Source organism: Macrotis lagotis, chromosome 2 (genome assembly GCF_037893015.1).
Source record: "Macrotis lagotis isolate mMagLag1 chromosome 2, bilby.v1.9.chrom.fasta, whole genome shotgun sequence".
NCBI classification, from domain to species: domain Eukaryota; kingdom Metazoa; phylum Chordata; class Mammalia; order Peramelemorphia; family Peramelidae; genus Macrotis; species Macrotis lagotis.
Genome location: NC_133659.1, coordinates 323,492,132 through 323,509,078, shown reverse-complemented (window position 1 = coordinate 323,509,078; position 16,947 = coordinate 323,492,132). Strand labels below are relative to the sequence as shown.

General features: G+C 38.7%; 1 protein-coding gene across 1 annotated transcript in view; it reads right to left on the bottom strand.

Annotated features, from left to right (window-relative positions):
• The window catches only part of C2H12orf75 (chromosome 2 C12orf75 homolog), a 54,303-nt gene extending 38,419 nt beyond the window's left edge, over positions 1–15,884 (bottom strand). Inside the window, exon 1 of the mRNA XM_074221072.1 lies at positions 15,839–15,884. Within this exon, the coding sequence (XP_074077173.1) occupies positions 15,839–15,884 (46 nt within the window). The remainder of the gene's footprint in view (positions 1–15,838) is intronic.
• Positions 15,885–16,947: the final 1,063 nt, after the last annotated feature.

Below are 16,947 nucleotides of genomic sequence, written 5' to 3'. Positions count from 1 at the left end.
AAATTTTTTTTTTTAGGTTTTTTGCAAGGCAAATGGGGTTAAGTGGCTTGCCCAAGGCCACACAGCTAGGTCATTAGTAAGTGTCTGAAACCGGATTTGAACCCAGGTACTCCTGACTCCAAGGCCGGTGCTTTATCCATTACGCTACCTAGCTGCCCCATGAGGCAAGATTTTAACTTAGGTCTTTCTGATTCCACCCACTAAGCCACCAAGCCTAATTGATAGCTGATTTCACCACTACTAGGTCTATAGTCTAAAGAGAGCAGAGGATTTCTACAAAGGATTGGCTCGCTAGTGGAAGGTAAGGGATATATTTGAAAATGAATGCAAAGTAAAAAGAAAACGTATCAATAAAAAAAAGAGGAATATGGTAGAAGGGTTTCTGTTTACATAAAAAATGTTTATAGCACTTCTCTTTGTTATGGCAAAAAAACCTTGAAGCTATGGTGGCACCTATCAATTGAGGAATAGCTAAACATAGCACATGACTGTAATGGAATATCATGGCACCATAAGAAATGACAAGAGGGATAGTTTAGAGAAATCTGAGAAGACATATATGAACTGAGGCAGAGGGAAATGAGAAGAACCAGGAGAACAATGTATACAATGACAATAATATTATAAAGACAAATATCATCTTATTTGATTCTCACAATAATACCAGGGGTTAGATGCCATTATTGACCAGACTCTGGCTGGGAATGCAGAGGACCAAGGATAAAGTTTGATCTTAGAAAGTTTGAAGCTTAGAAATATCTTCTAAAAGAGACAAAATGAACTCAAATGACTGAATGAGATACCATGACCAATGTGAGAACTTGTTTTTACTATGCTTATTTGTTACCAGAGTTAAGTTTTTCTCTTTCCTCAATGCATGGGGAGGGCAACGAAGGAGGGAGTTAGAGAAAGCGTGACTAAAAAAGAAAAGAGAGTCATTAAAACATGTTTTGGAAATGCACAGAAGAGAACCCGAGGCAGGCAAGAAGGGATCACATGTAGGCAGGATAACTTTGAAAATCACAGATTGATGGGGCAACTAGGTGCTACAGTGAATAGAGCACCGACCCTGGAGTTAGGAGGACCTGAGTTCAAATCTGACCTCAGACACCTAATAATTACCTAGCTGTGTGACCTTGGGCAAGCCACTTCACCCCATTGCCTTGCCAGGAAGGAAGGAAGGAAGGAAGGAAGGAAGGAAGGAAGGAAGGAAGGAAGGAAGGAAGGAAGGAAGGGAAGGGAGGGAGGGAGGGAGGGAGGGAGGGAGGGAGGGAGGAAGGGAGGGAGGAAGAAAGGAAAAAGAGGAAAGTTACAGAATGAAGCAAATATGAACACCTGTATAAAATAACACCCAAATATATGCACATATATAAAAACTATGTTTCTGTTTTTTAATTATGCTATACATAATAGAGATTCAGTTTCCTATCCTGCCCTTTCTTTCTGTTCAACTGTAAATATGGAAACATTTATTTTCATTTCTTCTTGTTAAGTTTAGTTGGTTTTTTAATGTACTGAAAAAGAAATAATCAGAAACAAGAAAATCATGTGTACAATGACTACCAATTATACAGAAGTGAAAGCTGTGTAATTAGAGTGCCAAAGCCTGGCCCCAGAGGAAAGTTGAAAAAACACAATTTGCTCCCTTCATCGCGGAGGTGTGAGACTTTGTCTGTAGAATATTGCACATATTACAAGACACAATTAAGAGGTTGGTTGGTTTTTACTGAACTGGGTTTTGGTTTTGTTTTTATTTTTGTCTTTTTCCATTTTTTGCCACAAGGGAATGGTTCACCAGTGGGGGAGGGGAAGGGATATATTTGAAAATGAATGCTGTGCCAAAAAAAAAGGCATCAATAAATAAAAACATTTTAAAAGAAAAAATTCAATGGATATTTCTAGAAGATTTCAGTTCTCAAATCATTCTATATGCCTTATCTCATAGGCATCTCAAAAGAACCTGTAATAAATGTAATAAATGTCTTTATATGTACCTATATGGAGTTACAAAAATGATGAATAATATAAATTCATATAATATATGTATTTTATGTAAATAGCAACAAATAATATTCCTTATCCCCCTGGGAAAAAGAAATGAAAACAATATATTAGGACCAAAATGACAGAAAGCTGAATGCTACAAAATCAATACTTTCAAATTGTGGAGAAGACTTTTGAGAGTCCCTTGGACAGCAAAAAGATCAGATCCATTGATACCTCAAGAAATTAACTCAGATTATTCCTTAGAAGGCCAAATATTTCATGAAGTGAAAGCTTAAATACTTTGCCCATATGAAAAGAAGAAGGGACTCATTGGAAAAGACCCTAATGTTGGAGAAATACTGAAGAAAAAAGGAAAAGGGGATGACAGAAGATGAGATGGGTAGTATCATGGGAGCAATAAACATGAGTTCAGAAAAACTTTGGAAGAAGGAGAAGGGCCTAATGTGCTATATCCATGAGATCGTGAAAAGTTGGACACAACTGAATGACAGAAATAATAGCAAAAAAGCACATGTTTTATGGATTATTATTTTATGATGTGCTATAGTTTATGGGGTTATGAAGAGTTGCATATGATAGAACAGCAGCAACAACAATAGAAATATGTTTCTATGGATTATTGCTTTATAATGTCTTATTGTATTAATAGGAAACAGCCTAGAATTGTGGTTGGATAAAGTTCCAGACTTGGAATCAGAAATGCCTGAATTTTTGACAATTATTAGCTGTGGGGCCCTGAATACATCACTTCACCCTTCTGAAACTTAGGTAATTATTGAGTTTATCAGTTTATAGATTTATCACTGGAAGAAATCCTAGAGGTCCAACCCCTCGCATTTTACTTATGAGGAAACTGAAGTATGAAGTGGTTAAATGATGTGGCCAGGGTCCCTATGATTGGCTGAGATGCAACCAAAAATGAAGACACTGTATTTACAAGATAAAATCTGGAGAGCTTCAATAGCAGTGTGAACCAGTATGAAGCAAGAGCAGTGTGGGAAAATCAGTTTGGAGTCACAGGATCTTTGGAATCCCAGTTCTGCCACTTATTACCTAAGTGACCTCACTTAAGTCACATCCATCTCCAGGCCTCAGTTTCTTTCTTTGTATAATGAATAGGATGGCCTACATCTCTCCTAATTCTAATTCTCTGAGCGTCCCTATTTGCCTCCAGTTAGTTACCAAGGACAATTTTCCATCATGAAGGGATAATAGCATTTCATTTTGTTCTTTTCTTTTTAAAATCATAACTTTTTGCTTTGCCTTTCTTATCTCTTTGGGGGCAGCCATATATATATATTGGATTTCTTATTCTTAGTAAGGAGTGTATAGGAAACCATTGTCTATGATTCTAAAACATAGGCCAAAGATACGCTTTGGGAACCATATGTCTGGAACACCATCTTCTACCACTTAGGTTCTTAAGAATTGTTTGTGGATTTTAAATGAATGGACTATTGCAATAAGTTACATAAGCTTCCAACTCTGTACTATTAGTACAAATCCTTTTCACATCTATACCACTTGCAACCCAATGGAGCAAAAAATGCCTGGAGACAAACAGTGCCAATAGCAGAGAACCCAGAGATTGAGATATCCCTGCCCAGGACTTCATATAATCCCTCTGTGCCAATTATTCTATTTTGGGGCCCCCTGAGAATCATTTTGGCAGAGGCTACAGTCCTTGAAACTGAAATTCCATTTTCCTCTATATTTTACCTCAGTGGCTTTATCTCCTCCTTCCTACCAAAATGATCCAGATTTCTTACTGTTCATAGAACTGTAGATTGTTCAAGTGGAAGGAAACAAGGATTAGGACCATAGATTTGGAAGAGACATCAGAGATCATCTAGATCGAATCTATTTTTTCCCAGAGGCCCAGAGCAAAGTGACTTATCCATGACAAAGCAAACAATAATTTTTTAAACAACTGAGATTTGAATCCAGGTTCTCTGATTCCAAACCCAGAAGTCATTCTGCTCAACACTCATTCTCATCCTCCTCTCATTCACCAATAATTTTCTGCCAGTATCACCCATGAGAATGTTTGTTCATCCTTAGACTGCAAAAGAAAAGTGAAAAAATATCTAGAGACATTTGTGATCTGCACGTCCCGTCAGAGACAAAAGTCTAACATGGGAGCCTGGCGATAACTAAGACAAGTTAAGAACCCATTAGAAAAGATGGTGCCCAGAACTAGAGAACTGGCATCTTACTGTATTCTGTCTGACTCACACATCACATCTGAAGAAAGCATTCATTTCTGCACATCATTTTTAAATTTTATTTAATTAAGGCAATAGGGTTAAGTGACTTGCCCAAGGTCACACAGCTATATATTTTTTAACTGTCTGAGGTCAGATTTGAACTCAGGTCCTCCTGACTCCAGGGCTGGTGCTCTATCCACTGCACCACCTAACTGCTCCCTGCACATCGTATTTTAGATAACATAACATAAGTTGAAGACCACTCTTGGGGTGGCAATCATGTTATGAGAGGTCTCAAATTCTTGCCTTATTGAATAGACTAGAAGTGAGAGAATAAAATTGGAAATGATTCATTTAGAAAACAGAGATTGAGGGAAGACACCATAGTTGTCTTTAGATATTTGAAAGGTTGCCAATAGGAAAGGCAGGGACAGCTAGGCAGCACATTGGAGAGAGAGCTGGGCCTTGAGTCTGGAAGTCTCATCTTCCTGAGTTCAAATCTGGACTCAGACCCTTACTAGCTGTGTGACAATGGACAAATTACTTAACCTTTTTAGCCTCAGTTCCCTGATCTATAAAATGAGTTGGAGAAGAAATTGGCAAAGTACTCCAGTATTTTTGCCAAAACAAAACCCAAAACCAAACAAAACCTAGAACCAAACGGGGTCATCAAAACCCTAATGACTGAACAACAAGAATATGGGAAAGGCCATCATGAAGATCCAATTTGTTCAACTTGGGCCATAAGAAGGAAACTAAGTTTAACAGGTAGAAATTGTGAAAAAAATGAGGCAATCAGAATTAAGTGGACTTGCCCAGGATCACATAGTTAATATATGTTGTCTGATGAAGGATTTGAACTCAGATCCTCCTGGCTCCAAGGCTGTTGCTCTATTCACTGTGCCACTTAGCCACCCTTTCATAGGATTTAGAGATTGGGGAGATTTCATAAATAACCTTGTCCCTTTATTTTAAAACACAGGAAACTGAGAGTCGAGGAGATGAAGTGTTTTTCCCAAAGTCATACAAGTAGGATCTTAAATGTAGAGCTGGATGAAAGACCGTCTAGTCCGTCCTTTCATTTTACACCTGAAGAACCTGAGGCCTAGAGAGAGGAAATGACTTATTTAAGGTCACACAGTAAGTATAAGAGATGATCATTCAGTCCTAGGTAGGATTTGAACCTAGAACCTCTGTCACAAAATACAGAATTCTGGCACTCTCATCTGCTTATTAAAAGTCCTGGCTTATTAAAGCCTTGATAGAATGCTGATTATACAGAGAAATGCACCACTATGGATATTCACAATATAGAATAAAAAATATTTCAATACAGTTGCAAGAAATCTCAGAATGCAAATTTTCTTTACATCCACCTTATATGAAATGATTTTCTTCATTTAATTTAATTAAATGACCCAAACTCACACAAGTAGTAAATAATGGCCAGGATTCAAACTCAAGTCTTTTGATTCCAAATCAAGGACCTTTTTATGGTAGCATGAAACAGATTAGATTGCATCGGGGAAATAACAAAGCTGAAATAACAATGATCCCAGCCAGGTCTTTTGATCCCAGGATGCATCTTTGTGAAATAGCTCAAGGGTGGTGGTGCCCATCCTTACTGATGAAATACTATAGGCCTTCAAAGATGAGGGTCAAGGGAGTTGGCACTTACTTCTTATTAATAATAATTAACATTTATATAATGCTTTAAGGTTTTCAAAGTATTTTATATATGTTATCCCATTTTTATCCTCACAACAACCCAGGGAGACAGGAACTATTATCATCTCCAATTTACAGTTGAAGAAACTGAGGCAGGCAGACATTAAGTAATTTCACTAGGTCACACAGATCTTCAGGACTCCAACTCCAATGCTGTAGCTACTTTCCCACAGGAGCCAAGGACAAGGTGAAGGATAGGTACTGTTCACAATCTTTGCATAACTATGGAAGCATCTAAGTATCAAAATTGTTTTTCCAAGAATGCTATATGACTGTGATTCACTGAACATCACAAATTCCAAAGAATCAAAATTTCATGTTGTTCAAAGGAAAAATGGAAAGACAAATCATATTAAGAGAGAGGGAAAGAAAAGAATTACAGGCAAGAAGTAGCATAAAAGATGTATGGGATGGGGAGAGAAGGAAGGCTCATCATTTAATAAAAGCAAAGGACAATAAATGAAGCCTGAAAACTGTACTCATAGAATCCTTTTCAAAAAAATAAAAAAAACTCAAGCGGAGATTTCAGTCTTCCATAAAATCCAGGGAAATGTGGACAGAAGGCAAAGCACAGATGAATTACTGAAAACCACCTAAGAGATCATCTATTCCAACTACCCTCATTTTACAAGGAAGAAAACTGAGGTTCAGAGATCTATGCATGGTCATAAAGGTGCTAAATATATTTCTTCATAGACTGAAGAAATTACCCTAGGTTATAAAGCATTTTCAGAGGCTAAATTAGGCCTAATCAAGGAAAAACTGCCTCAAAGTGGAGCAGATTGCCTTGAGTGATAGTGAATCACCCCAGGGATGTGATAGCAAATATATTCCGGAGAGGAAAAGAAATTGATCTACTTTTAAGTTTCTGCATTATTAAACACTTTTAAAAGTTGTAGATGATCCATAAAACCCCCAACCCTGACTGTAGTTTATTGGTTTCTGTGGTGTAAATGATCACACTGAAAATTTAACAATCAGCTCCCCCAAACCAGTTCAAGCTGGCTCTGGCATGCCCCTGTCCTAATCACCGAAGGTCTCCAAGCATAAGCTAGACAATATTTGTTGGATTTTGTTATTCATTCACGTTCAGGTTAGAGTAGATGATGACCTCAGTGTATTTTCCAAACTGAGTTTCAGTAAGAAAAAGAAATATTGGAAAGCAAAGCAAAGATTTCATTTACGAAGAACAAAATGAGTTTCCTTTTAAGACATTAAGACAGCCAAATGATTTCAAAACATTTTGCAAATGTTTTCCAAATGCTTTATCCATCAAGTCATCACAAACAGAAATTTTCTTATATGGAAAGTATTTGGTTCTTCCTTTTGTTTATACCAGTTGGGGACTATTTGAATTGTGTCTTGAAAGAAGTCTGTTTTCTCCCTTTTTAGCAACACAAATGGATGGGGGGGGGGGGGGATTGGGTTCCTGGGCTTTGTGAGTCAGTGGAGAGATCATTAAAGGAAGGTGGTGGCTATAATCCCGGGGGGGGGGGGGGGGATCTGTTCTTTTTTTAATCTCTACTAGTCTTTTTTTTTTCTGTCCAATAGACTACTTATTCCTGACTGATAACCCTGGGCCTCTTGCCCTGGGCCTTTTCTGAAATTTTCCCATATTTGGATTTTCTATATCAGAAAACTTCTATTTATTAAGCCACTTATTATATGTCAGATACTATAACAGGTTCTGGATATACAAAAAAGTCTAAATAATCCCTGCCTTCAAGAAGCATATATTCTAAAAGGAGAGAAAACATAGTAGAGTTTCGTATGGTGAAAAGCATGCTGGAGTTAGAAGGCTTGGATTCAAATCTTCTCTCAGATCCTAGCTATGTGAACTTGGGAAAGACCCTTCCCCTATTTGGCACATTCTACTCATCTGTAGTGAGGGCCTTTTGAAGCCTTCTGGCTATCTCTGATGCTCTGATTCTACATATTATAATACATGCATATATTATATTATATTATAGTATATCTAAACTGGAACATTCAAAATGATTAAAAAGTGGAAAGGAAGGTAACCTAAGAAGGGAAGCTTCCAGCTTCCTCAGTGGTTGATACCTCCTAACCATAACCATAGGGATAGAAAACCTAGTAGGATCCTTTCCTTTCCTGTAAACCACTGGAGATGTTTTGAGTCTAGAGGTGCCCTCACTCTCCATCCCCATACATATCTCACCCAGTGGAGCAAATTGCCATGATCCTCAGATCTAGGAATCTTGGAATATGATAGATTCCATAGGCCTGCTAGGAGCTGAAAACTGCCATTGTAGAAACCCCCGGACTTCCCTTGATGAATTCCCCCCCTTCCTCTCTATCCTTCTTTGAAAATAATAATCCCCAACCCACTGTGAAGAAGGTAGAGGGGCTTCCCTGGATGAAGTGACCAGCCAGACATCTAATTAAGGGAATTTATGAAATGTTAAGTTCATGACTTTATAATATCAAGGAACTTCAGATACTATCGAGATCAATCTTCTCATTCTTCAGATGGCAAAATAGAGACCAACCACTATGACTAGGGCTGGGTAGTTTCTTAACTAAACACAGAATAAGAGGAATGATAAAAGGTGAACCAGATCGCGTAAATTATATGAGCCTGAAAAACTTTTGCATATACAAAGCTAACATAAATAGGGTAAGGATGGAAATAAGCAAGTGGAGGGAAAGTTTTGCATCTAATTTCTCTGTTAAAGAACTAATAAAATATAGAGGACCTCAACAGATGAATGGTCCAATCCCATGAACAAAGAGTTCTCAAATAAACTGCATAGTATCAACAACCATAATACAAGAATGCTGCAAATCATTACTAAGAAGAGAAATACACCAAAAACAATTCTCAGCTTGCACCTCACACTCACAAATTGATAAAGATGAAAAAGCCAATTATCCTTCCCATGCAGTCTCTGCATCACATGCTTCCTTGGTGATCAAATGTTGACTGATGTGACCTTTCTTTCAGTTCAGGACCTTCCTTAAAAATACCAAATAAAGGGTCTGTGGCTTGATTCAAGGATTGACTCATCTGAGCTTTCTGATTAGTCTTGTCAGTCCTGGTTAGAGACCCTGGTGAAGAAAGAGGAGACCCTGTGGATTTAGGCCTCTGGTCATCTGGAACCACAGGGTCCATCCCAAGTTCATTCCTTGACTTCCTATGAACATTGTTTTTGCCCTCTGTGACTATTCCCATATGAAACAGGGATAAAAATAGTTAACTACCTCTCAGGGATAGCTCGTGGATGAACTATTTGTGATTGCAAAGTCAAGAGGAAAGACAAAAGTTCATGACCTCTGAAGTCTCAAACTGGAAAGGATCTTAGTTTGCATTCTAAGACCAATATCATCCTTTCGTTTCACTGATGGGGGGATTAAGGTCTGCAGAGGTTGCATTGCTTACCCAAAGTTGAACAGGTAATGAGGCTCAGAGGGAGGATTTGACATTAGTCAGTGATCCCCCCATCATATCAAGTTGCATTTCTATTTAAACTGATCAGTGGTAATAGTTAAAAATGACATGGTAACAGAAACAGAAATAGGAGAAATAACATTGGATTGACAGGCAAGTGACCTGGGCTTTAGTCCTGACCATCACTCATTTAATTCCGCCAAAGCTAATGCTCACTAGCCCCCCATAACGGGGAGACAAAATCCCCAAGGTACCAGAGGCTGTCCTTCTATAGGGGACTGAGGAAAAGGGGGAAGGAGAGGAAAGGAGTACTCTCTCCAGTCTGCCCCCTGGCAGCTTTCTTTTTAAATAATTATTCTTGCCAACTGGGTACTAAGTTTTGTTGATTCTCTTTTGGTAGATTTGGTGTCATAAGACAAAGCCCTGGTTACCATGTCCTTGTTACAGCTCTGTAAGTTTTAGTTTCCTCATCTATAAAGTGAGGGAGTTGAACAAGATAAACTATTACTTTTTCCATTGTAAATCTCTAGAATTCTTGGGCAGCTAGTTGGCGCAACGTATAGAGTGCTGATCCTGGAGTCAGGAAGACTCATCTTCCTGAGTTCAAAGCTAGCCACAAACCCTTACTACTTGACCCCGAGTAAGGTGCTTAACTCTATTGGCCTCAGTTTCCTCATCTGTAAAATGAACTGGAGAAGGAAATGGCAAACCATCTCAGTATCTTTGCCAAGAAAAGCCCACATGTCATCACAAAGAGTTGGACACAACTGAAACAAATGAACAGCAACAAGACTTCTAAGAAAAAGTTTATTAAAATAGAATCAACATAATCCAGAGGGAAAAACCTTTATTGACTTTGATGTCAGAAGATCTTGGTTCAAATTCTGAATTTGTTACTTATCCCCTGTGATATTGGGCAAATCATTTAAACTCTCTTAGTCTATTTCCTTCATATATAAGATGAAGGAATTGGGCTAAATAAATGCTAAAGCCCCTCTCAGTTGGAAATCTAGGATCCCTCCAACATTTAAGAACAAAAGTCTGCCTTCAGGAAAAAAAAAGTTCTGAAATGCTATCCAGCTCCAGAAAAGAAGTCAGAGTCTGAACGCAGATCAGAACAGATTATTTTTTAATTTTATTTTTCTTGGCGGTTTAGTCTGTATTCTCTTTCAAAACGTGAAATACGTTTTGAACTGTTGCTCATGTCTAACCTATATCAAATTGTGTGCCTTCTCGATGGGAAGGGGCGGGGGAGAAGGGAGAACAGAGAGAATTCCAAACTCAAAATTTTAAAGAAGAAATGTTGAAAAATTGTTTTTATCTGAGATTGGGAAAAATAGTTCAGAAAAAATAAAATTAGAATGTTCTACTATTGTGCCTTTCTTTTATTACCCCAACTTTTCCTTTCAGTGAATTTTACTTCTGTACTTGGAAGGCAATAGTGGATCAGAACAGCACATTTTAGTGGATAGATGAATTATAAGACAGAGATAATAAGCATCATAAAACCCTGCACTGCTTTGTTCTTGCCCTTACTGCCTTGCATATGACAATTTTAAAGCAGAATCTTGGGACTGGGGGAGGCCTCCTCCTTTCCAGTTTCCCACACAGCTCCTCTGGAGGTACTATTGGTATTGTTATTATTGCTGCTCCTGCAGCTGTTAGCACAGGACAGAATGCCCAAAATAAATTTTGGGAACACAGGCTCATTTTCTTTTTTTTCCTGGTTGATTAGTGATGTTTCTTTTGTTTTGAGTTTTATTTTTTTAGGTTTTTGCAAGGCAAATGGGGTTAAGTGGCTTACCCAAGGCCACACAGCTAGGTCATTATTAAGTGTCTGAGGTTGGATTTGAACTCAGGTCCTCCTGACTCCAGGGCTCTATCCACTGCGCCACCTAGCAGCCCTATATTGAATTTTAATATTTTATCTTTTCCCAGTTTTGTGAAAACTATGTTAACCTTCATTTTTACGATTTTGAGGTCCAAATCTCTCTCCCCCATCTCTCCTCACCATGATTGAGAAGGCAAGTTATTTGATAAAGGCTATTTTGGTGTGATTTTGCAGAAGATTCCCATATTAATTATATAATACATGCTTACTTTTTAGTGTTATCTTATTTTATTTTTTCCAAGTACATGCAAAGATAATTTTCATCTTTTGTAGACTTCTTGTAAACATTTATGTACCTACCCACCTCTTCTCCCCGTGCCAGCACGATGTCTGATAAAGGCTATACTTGCAAAGGATTTAACTGGAGTTACCAGAAATTTCCTGTTTCTGAATCAGATAGTTATCATAGACCATGGACCCTAAGCCCATCCAGGCAAAGACAGTTAAAGAAAAGTATGCCCCCTAATCTTAGACAAGTCAAATGGAATAATCCTACCTAGCTCTTAGGATGCCTCTAAGGCTCAAAGATGATAATGGCTGCAAAAGCACTTTGGAAACTGAGCAGTGCTCCAAAATGTGGGCTATCGTTTTTGTCTGAAGTCCATATTTCAATGAAAACTGAACTGATCAAAATGGCTATTTTTATTCTTCTCCTTCCATCTCTATATGTATTTGTCCCATTAAGTAACTCGTGCAATCAAACACAGGTCCTTTTTATTTGAAATAGCTAAAGTCTGACCCAATTAAGGTCTAGAATGAGTTAAAAGCATACCAAGTACCAAGGAAACATTTCAGGAAACCTTTTAGATTCACCAAAAGAACAACAGGATCTGCTCTGTGAAACTAGTCTACCTGATGAGCCTTAAAAGCAAAATGGGGGGGGGGGGGAGCCTTTTAAAGTGCATTCATCTTTAGGAGTCTAAGAGATGGCAGCTGCGTATCAGAATAGCCACTGCAGCAGAAAGGACCTTGAATGAGAAGCTGGCCACCTTAGTTCAAGCCCTCCTTGTTAAGCGATATGAAGCGGGGTGAGTCACTGATGTCTAGGTTTCTTATCTGGAACACGGAATAATAATAAATACATTGAACTAAATTACAAGGTACCCATCAGGAGGGCACTTTGAAAAAATGTCAGTGCACTGGTTAAGGGGGATGGTCAAGTAGCCGCGAGGTGGTACAGTGAATGAAGTACCAGCCCTGGAGTCAGGAGGACCTGAGTCCAAATCTGACCTCAGATACCTAATATTGACCTAACTGCAGGGGGCAGCTAGGTGGTGTAGTGAATAGAGCACCAGCCCTATTGTGTTGTTGGACACAACACTAATCATGTTCAATGAAGAACTATGAACAATTGAGCTGTTCTCAGCAATAAAATGATCCGAACAATCTAAAAGGACTGATGATCCATCAAACTATCTGCTTCTAGAGAAAGAATTGATATTGTTTCAATACAGAGTGAAGCAGGCTATTTTTCACTTTCATTCTTTTTCTTTTATTTGAGATCTCTGTGAAACATCCAGAATATTGGTCATATCTCACAGGATATTACCCCCCAGGATAATGATGTCTGGGAAGTCTTCCAAAGAAGTCATGTACATCTGTTTCCCTTACCTCTAATTGTCAAATGAGCCCTCGTTATGTACTGGTCCTCAGTGAATGGGAAGGAGAGAGGAATCAGTTTTCTAGTATTGGGAGAGTCTGATATTAAAGTCTTCCCAAGATCATTTGTTGTGAGGAAACTAGGTGGTGCAGTGGATAGAACACTGGACTTGGAATCAGGAGGATAGAAGTTCAAATCTGGCACTCAGACACTTGGCACTTACTGTGTGACTTTGGGCAAGTCACTTTACCCTGATTGCCTCCCATCCTGGGCTATCTCCAGCCATCCTGATTCCTATCTGACCACTAGATCCAGATGACTCTGGAGGAGAAAGTGAGGCTGGTGACTTAGTACAGCCCCCTCCCCCCTCACTCAAATCCAGTTCATGTGCTTGTCATGGCATCACCTCCTGATGTCATAGTTTTCTTCGAAAATGAAGGACAAAAAACAATGTTGTCATTATCATCTTTGACTGAGCCCATTGGTGTTTTTCTTGGTACTGAAGTGGGTCCCCATTTCCATCTTCAGCTCACTTTACAGGGGAGGAAACTGAGGCCAACAGAGTCAAGTGAATTGCCCAGGATCACACAGCTAGTAAGAGTACCAGGTCAGATTTGCACTCAAGGAGATGAGACTTCCTGACTCTCTCTACCTCACCACATAGCTGCCCATAGGATCATAGATTTGGAGTTAGAAGGAACTTAAAAGTTCTTCTGATTCAACCTCAGGATTTTTAATTTGAGGAAATTGAGGCCTAGAGAGGTTAAGTAATTTTTTAAGGTCACATGGGTAGCCTGGGTCTGTCTCTGATGTTCCTATGTGAAATGCTGCCCCCTTGACCTTGAGGGTAGTTTGAGAGCTCTTCAGAATGCAAGAAATATGCTCTTCTCTCTATGGGCAGAAGGACTTTGTATAAAGACTTTGGAAGATTTAAGAGTGGATAGAGGCATCAAGTGGTTAGATAATTCATCCCCACCACCACCACCACCCAGGTATCCCTGAGCATTAGCCATAAACTGCTTCAAACAATTATATCTTTCTTTCTCACATCCCAACTGGATGATATAGCATTGAATGACTTCGGAACCCTGGTCACTTCAATAATTCATCTCATGTTCAAAGCATTGACAATGAAATATATTCCCCTTCTCTTAGCACAAATGTATAGACTATAAGTGTAGAATGAGGGCAAGTGTGGACACGGTCTATCATTTGGGTTTGGTTAATATAATGGTATTTTATTGTGAAGGTTTATTTCAATGAAGGGGGAAGGGTCTGGGTACAACTGATGAATCATACATTGAAAATTAAAAGAGACCTCAGTGTCCATTTTATCCCAAATCCTCATTTTATAGATAAGAAAACAGAGGTCTAAGGATATTATCACAAAAGTAATAAGTATCAAAAGTGGGATTTGACTCCAAAATGGTCTCAGTGAAAAAATAAATCACAAAACATTTATTTCAAAAAATAAAAGCTAAGAAAGTCTATAAAACTGTGCATATCCTTTGATCTGGCAATATCATTGCTAGATTTATATCCTAAAGACATAAAAAAGAGGGGGAAAGTACCTATTTGTACAAAAATATTTATAAATAGCAAGCAGAATAATTTCAGAAAAACCTGGAAAGATTTACAGGAACTGATGCAAAGTGAAGTAAGTAGAACCAGGAAAGTGTTGTACACAGCAACAGTAATCTTGTTCGATGAAGGACTATGAATGATTTAGCTGCTCTCAGCAATAAAATGATCCAAACAATCTGAAAGGACTAATGATCAAGGAAACTCTGTTTCTAGAGAAAGAATTGATATTGTTTCAATGCAGAGTGAAGCATGCTATTTTTCACTTTCATTCTTTTTCTTTTATTTGAGTCTTTCTATGCAAAATGACTAATATGGGCATGTTTCACATATGCACATCTATAATCTATATCTGATTGCTTATTGTCTCAGGAAGCAGAGAAGGAAGGAGGGAAGGACAGAACTTAGAGCTCAAAACTTAAAAAATGAAATGTTAAAAATTATTTTAACATGTAATGGGGTGAAAAAATAAATATATATTTTAAAATGAAGAGCAGATTAAATAAGTAAAAAAATATTTGATATACAGTAATATATCACCTCATATATTATGCATAAGGGCAACCCCCAATGTTCTCTATGACCTGACACTGCCTGCCTTTCCAAACTTACTTCAGATTGCTGTCCTTTGTTCATTATAACCATAGTTCTCATGCTGTCCCAAAGGTTAATGGGAAAGTCTTACACAGGTTGCAATCAAAGTTGCAACACTAGACTTTCTCAAGAAGACTTTATCATCACAGACTCACCTGGTATAGAGAACTGATGCCCTAGTCAGAGGAAAAGGTAGCAATCCCAGTCATGGAGTGCAGAATTCCTGTTGAGGATGTTTGTCTTTTGCTCTCAAAGAAGACCATGACATCAGGGAGGTGATGTCAGGACAAGCAGTGAATTGGATTTGAGTGAGGGGTGCTATGCTAAGTCACCAGCCTCACTGTCTCCTCCAGAGCCATCTGGGTCCAGTGGCCAGATATGAATTGGGATGATTGGAGATGGTCCTGGATGTGGGACAATCATGGTTAAGTCACTTACCCAAGATCACACAGCTAGTAAGAATAAAGTATCTGAGGCCAGATTTGAAATCCAGTCCACCTGACTCCATGGCCAGTGTACCATCCATTGTGCCCCCTATTATTCCAGGACCCTCAGAGCCATCATTAATATGCTTGATGAAGGAGAAATATGGAAGTGTACATGGTTCCCATGGAGACTCTTCCCAGGGATTGAGATTCTCAAAGGGAATAGTGAACACATCTCTATCCAAGAAGTCCATCAGATGTACTAAAATGTAAGCACAATTCTCCTGAACCTTCACCTATTTCTGACAGTGAAACTACTAAAAAGCTCCACAATAGTATCCAGTCTATAACTATTGGTAAAGAAATCCTTTCCTACTTCTCTTTAAATAGCCATACCCTTAAGTAGGGAATCCAGGGCAGCTTTGGTGTCAAGAAGACGCATCTTCCTTGAGTTCAAATCGCACCTCATTTGCAAGCAGTGTGACTCTGAGCAAGCCACTTAATTGGTTTGCCTCAGTTTCTTCATCTGTAAAATGAGCTAGAGATCACTCCATTATCTTTGACAAGAAAACCCTAAATGGGGTCACAACGAGTGAAAAATGATTGAACCCTTAAGAACCTGCCTTATCTCCATAATGGCAACACAGCAAAGGTCTGGTGTTAGTGACTTTGTCGCTGTTTATTGCAACAGTGCTTAATTCAGTTCCAGATTTGAAGCCTATGGGGACGGCTAGGTGGCGCAGTGAATAGAGCACCAGCCCTGGAGTCAGGAGTGCCTGAGTTCAAATCTGGCCTCAGACACTTAAAATTACCTAGTGTGTGGCCTTGGGCAAGCCACTTAACCCCGTTTGCCTTGCAAAAAAAAAAAAAAAAAAGATTTGAAGCCTATGTCAGTCCTGGTCCAGGACCCTACCTGGACAAGTATAATAAGGGCTAGAATCTATACAGAACTACAAATACTTCCCAGAGTGAAATCCTGTGGGGGAGCTAGATGCTGACAAAATCACAAGGTCTTCTCGAGACTATAAAGGAGCAGCAGCTCTTAAGATTTAGGGTAGGAAGAGACTTCCGAAGTTACCTAATCTACCTTCCTCTCCCTCCACTCCTATTTTTACTCATAAGGAAATGGAGAAGCAGAGAATAATTTCTCCAAGAGCATACAAGGAGATATCAGTTGTCTAGGCCTAGCTAATATCACTTATCTATTAAAGGATGCTTTGGGGGGGGGTGGTGATGGGAAGGTCCAGAGGTTATTTTTTCCTTTTTATTTCTTTCTCATTTCCTACCTGCAATCTGTGTCACAACAGAACTTTTTTCAAAACAGGGATCTTCATATTTTCACTGAACCTGGTTTTGACAAGGCCTGGGAGTCTATAATTTCCCATTTTTCAGATGACAGAGAAAACTGAGACTCTGTCATTTGTGGGTCATTAAATATTTGCAAGGCCATTTCTCTAGATCTGCAAACTAATAGGTAGTTGAATTTTGCCTCCTTCCTTTTCAAA